This window comes from Otolemur garnettii, unplaced genomic scaffold (genome assembly GCF_000181295.1).
Source record: "Otolemur garnettii isolate 467f Iridium unplaced genomic scaffold, OtoGar3 scaffold00018, whole genome shotgun sequence".
Classification (NCBI taxonomy): Eukaryota; Metazoa; Chordata; class Mammalia; order Primates; family Galagidae; genus Otolemur; species Otolemur garnettii.
In genome coordinates this window covers 22,778,224-22,783,483 of record NW_003852413.1, presented here as the reverse complement: position 1 = coordinate 22,783,483, position 5,260 = coordinate 22,778,224, and the positions used below count along the sequence as shown (strand labels likewise).

The window sequence follows — 5,260 nt, the reverse complement described above, 5'->3', positions numbered from 1 at the left end:
ACACACACACACACAGTAGGACTCTGTCACTGCTCATAGAGCTCCCACTGTGCACCAGACACTGTACTAGGCACCTCACATGCATTATCTCCCTCAGTCCTCATGAACCCCTGCAAGGGCTGTAGATGAAGACCCCAAGCCCCTCAGAGATTGCCCATGGTTACAGCGCTTCTACATGATGGAGCCTGGATTCAAACACAGATCTCTCTAATTCCGGTGGCCATACATCACACTGCAGTGTCTCTCTCTCTCCCCATCCTCTCTTGCCACTGAGATGCAGACGTGGAGTGAGCTCAATGGAGCCCAATCAGTACTAGACAACATCTCCTCCTAAATTAGAATGGGCCAAGAAATAACAAGCCTGTTCTTTATTCATCAAAGAACCAAAAGTTCGTTTCTATTCTCGTGGAAGGAATTTTATTCATAATACCTAATAGAAGCTTGAAAAAAGGAAACCCTCAGTTGATCTGACATAGAAATGCCTGAGCCTAGTTCTCCAAAGGACATGATCTTGCAAAGCCACCAGTTCTTCATGTGGTTGAGTGCTGTGGCATGACCATCAGTACATTTTGGCAAACAGATATTCTGCCCACAGGCTGTTTCAGATGGAGCTATCAACTATGAGGATTTTATGTTTAATCTGTAATATTAGTGCTCAAAATATGAATGATGCTCCTCAGAGTTGTTCTTTTTGCCATACAGCCACTGCTCCTGTCACCCTTCTTCATGCTGAGGCATGTTTTTTTGGTTATCACCACTGAATCTTCACCTTCTAAGGATGTGTTTATTTCTTGAACCAGACAGATGTCATCTGAAACCACACCTACAGAGGAGAGTACACAAGCAAGGTGAATAGCATCTTTAGTGGGTCAGAAACAACCCATTATTTTACAGAAATAATAATGTGCCTTTTCATGGGTGGTTCTGAAAGTCATTTTCAAGGTGGAGCTTCCAATATGCTTTTATAGAGAACAGCCACTCTGGAGCAAATGTGTTGTCTTCCGGTGCAAATGCATTTAAGGCACCTACCTCTTCCCCCATATTCACAATCCACAATTCTCTGCCCCTCCCGCTTGCATCTCTACCTTTAAAATGATCCCATCATCAGTGAGATATGAAATGGGTGGGTTGGTTTAAAATCACTACCAAACCTGTTAAAATCCTATTGGCTGAGATCAAATAGCATGAAGCAAATAGCTAAATACATTAGCTTTTCCTGAATTGCCTCCTACCCTTCTCCTCTCTTTCTATGCCCCAAGCTATAAAATAAAGAAAAATCTAGATAGTGATACTTTTTAAAGAACAGAAAAGAAAGAGAATGTTGTAGATTACATGTCTGTGGGGATCCATGCCACCATTACTATAGCCTCTACCTCAGTCAGAGTGAAATAATCCAGAGGTAAGTCATTAAGTACAAAATGTCCAATTTCAAATCAAAAGTTCATTATATCTCAAACAAGAAGCAGTACAATTAATTAAAGTTTGCGCCTAACCTATCAACACAGTTTCGCCTTCTTAATGATAGCTTGTCTATGCCAGCAGCGAAGACACCTGGAGAGCAAGCCGTGGTGAAATGGCAATAGGCATTTTCCACAGCTTGTTGACAGTTGAATATTTTTCCTTGAAATAAGTAGTCCAAAGCCTGCAAGAAGTGATATTCAAGTTGGTTCAAGGTCTGGTGAATATGGTGGATGACAGGGAATTTCCAAGTCCAGCCTCTGTAGTTTGGGCACCATTGTTTGTTTAACATGTAGTCAAGGATTGTCTTGCAAGAGAATTGGCCTGTCTCTGTGGACCAAACTCATCTTCCTCATCACAAGAATCCTCATCATTGTCATCCAAGTGGCTGTAGTAGACATCTACTGTAATCAATTGATCACGTTTCATGAAGCTGTAGTGGATAACCCCAGCACTGGACCCCCAAACAAACACCAGTTGCTTTTTCTTTGGTAAATATTTGGTTTTGGACTATGTTTCAGCACTTCATCTTTATCCAACCATTGTGCCAAAGGCTTCAATTGTCAAAAAGAATCCATTTTTCATCACACAAAATAATATGGTGTAGAAATGATTCACCTTTATGTAGTGACAGCAAAGAAAGGAAAGCTTTCAGATGATTTCTTTTCTGATTCTCCTTCAAGTCATGCAGAATTCTATCCCACTTCTTTACCTTGCCAATTTGTTTCAAGTGGTCCAATATTGTTGGAATAGTAATGTCAAACCTTGCTGCTGATTCATACATAGGTTGAGATGGATTCAATTCCACTACAGCTTTCTGGTCTCAGGTTGCCCATGTGGCTCATCTTCAAGATTAAAGTCATCAGAACATAATTTCTCAGATCATCAAGGTACAGTGCATTCATTAGCCACATCCTTCCCAAACAATCTATTGATATTTCAAGCTGTCTGTGCTACATTTGCTCCAGGATGGCACGTACATTTGAAAATAACACATATTTTTGACTGATCAGTGGTTTCACAAGATTTGCTCTTAAAAAATTTTGAAAGGTAATCACAAGCCAAAACATCTATTTGAAAGAATGAGGATATTTCTTCACAATAAAAAAAAAGTATCAAAGTGAAATGTTAGAGATATCAACTGTCAAACAATACTTAAGAAAATCGAGCATTTCATACTTAATAACCTAACATCTTTGAAGATGGTGGGCAGAGTTTAGAAAACACTATTATTTACGCTTTTTACATCTTAAGTAGAAGTAACCATGACTTCTGCACAGATACATGGCCAATACTAACAATGGTTGAAAGGACTTGGGTCTCTTAAAAAAGAGCCAAGTTTCAGTTAGCTTTCCAGGAAGTCTGAAAGGCAATTATTTTTTTATTTATTCTACTTATTGTGCAATGTACATTCTTACCTTTATATAAGTAATACTATCATCTCTGGTCAACAACCCTTCAATAAACATGATGAGCAAATTAAATCCTAACAAACAGAAAGATTTTATACCTGCCCATGTAATTGTGGCAGACGCTGTGGTTGAGGCTTCTGGTCTTAAGATGTGAGGAAATTGCAGTTGAGGCTTAAGGATACTATTTATTATGGAAGCCATGGCTATTTCTGTGGAAAGAGTCACATGCAAACTCTCCAGTGGTACTTAACCATGGAGTGCAGACAGGATGGGTCTTCTGCTTAGGCCACCCTCCCTGTGGCAGGACTTTGAAGGCATTAGGAAGCCTCCCTCCTTCTTTTCCAAACCATCTTCCCTCAAGGCCAGGTCCTGGTGTCTGAAATTCTCACCATGAAAAATGTAAAATGAATTCTTTTAGAAATGTAAAGTGACATATTGGGCCACTTGAAGATTAAAGGTATTTTAATTGTCAGCTAGAAGCCCGGAGTAGTATCACTGGTTGCACAAGGGGCAAGAAGACTTGACTTTATGCTAATTAAGACTCCCAGAGAGGGATTAGAAATGCAGAAAAACTGTCTGTATCCACCCCAGCCCATGGGGCCAGCCCATGAGAGTTGCCCATAAGATCATGAGACAGGGCATCTACAGGCCGCTCCATAAAGGTGACTATGGCCAAGTTGTCAATCCTCTGGCCTCCCTACCTTTGAGGGAAAAAGAATGTGATGGTGACCCAGGGACTAAGCCAACAGGCTTGGCTCTGTTCAACAGGGTTTCCAATGAGGAACAAGCAGAAGAGCTCTGGAGAATGGGCCATGATAGTACCTAGGCTGAGCAAAGATAGACACAGACAAACCCTCTCCTGAACTGCCATTATTTCTCCTACACTATACTATATCTTAGACCCCAAGGGAGTGTTGAGTTTGAGGGTCTTCAGGGACCAAACCAAGTCAGAAAAAAACAGAGTTCACTCATGCTATGTTTTTAACTCTACCCAGTCTGGAATAGAGGAGAAGAATGTCAAATAATCCAGGGCAATGTAACGTAATTGCGCTAGACTTCTTGGGGAAGTTTTATTTGGGGAATGCTCAGAGAAGGAATGAAAAACCTGTTTATGTAGACTCCTCTGCAAATCAAGGGAAAAAATAGGTGATAAAACATTTTTAGCAGTACACAGAGGATAAAGCAAAATGTCATGCTTACCAAGCATGTGTTCAGTTGAACTTTTGCATTAAGTTTGCTCTCATGCTATTGATTTGAGAAAGACATGAAAGCAACACTGAAATATGGCTTCTTTCTCAGACCCTATTCTTGTTATAGTCACCAGTGATCTCCCCATTGCTAGAAACAGCAAATTTGTCTGATTCTCACCATCTTTACATGGTTGCTGTTGGCCACCCCTCATTGCAATTCTGATTTTCTTTGGCTTCTGTGTCACTTCAGCTGCTCATAACCAGAGAGCATCTCTATCCTCAAGACCTGGAAAACCAGGACTGAATCTCATATCAGAGACTTTGGAGAGCCCTAGATTAGCTCTGTCATTTCTCTCAGTGATCCCCAAGGTTCAATCATCTTCCGTGGCAGTCTTAACCACTCCGACAGCACTAACAATCATGTTTATCAGGTTAACTCGCTGACATCTCTCTCAAATTCAGTCCTCTTCTCCAGCTCTCTCTAATGGAGACCCACTGTTTTATTGTCTCAGGCTCAAAAACTTCAGACCCATGGTTGGTGTTTGTTAATTTTATGTGTCAACTTGACTGGGCTAAGGGGTCTCCAGACATCTGGTAAAATATTATTTCTGACTGTGTCCATGAGGGTGTTTCTGGAAGAGATTAGTATTTGTATCTGTAGACTGAGTAATGACAATGATTCTCACCAGCATAAGTGGATGCTATCCAGTCTGTTGAGGGCCCAGATAGAATAAAAAGGCAGAAGAAGGGCAAATTCTTCCTCTCTCATTGAGCTAGGATATCCATCTTCTCCTTCCCTGTGACATCAGTACTACTGGTTCTTGAGACTTCAGACTTGGGCCAGGACTTACACCAGCAGTCCCCCTGATTACTGGTCCTTTGGGCTTAGATTAAAACTATGCCATCAGTTTTCCTGGATCTCCCTCTTGAAGACAGTACATTGTGAGACTCCTCAGCTTCCATAATTGCATGAACAAATTCCTCATAGTAAATCTCTTTCTACGTATCCGTATACAGGTACGGCCTATTGATTCTGTTTCTCTGAAGAACAGTAATAGCATTTGATTAGTACTAGTGTACTAGTACTATTTGATCTTCTAGTGTACTTCTGTACTCTGTTCTCTCTCCCTTGTTCCTCTTCCTCTAATCAGCTTCCGTATCCTGGGTCATGATTCTAAAATCCTCCTTTCCTCTGCCCCG

The 5,260-nt window shown here is 40.9% G+C and overlaps 1 protein-coding gene across 1 annotated transcript in view; it reads right to left on the bottom strand.

Moving 5' to 3' along the window:
• LOC105886653 (keratin, type I cuticular Ha3-I-like) overlaps positions 1–1,041 on the bottom strand; it is a 6,591-nt gene extending 5,550 nt beyond the window's left edge. Inside the window, exon 1 of the mRNA XM_012802896.1 lies at positions 1,030–1,041. Coding sequence (XP_012658350.1) covers positions 1,030–1,041 — 12 coding nt within the window. The remainder of the gene's footprint in view (positions 1–1,029) is intronic.
• Between the last annotated feature and the right edge of the window lie 4,219 nt (positions 1,042–5,260).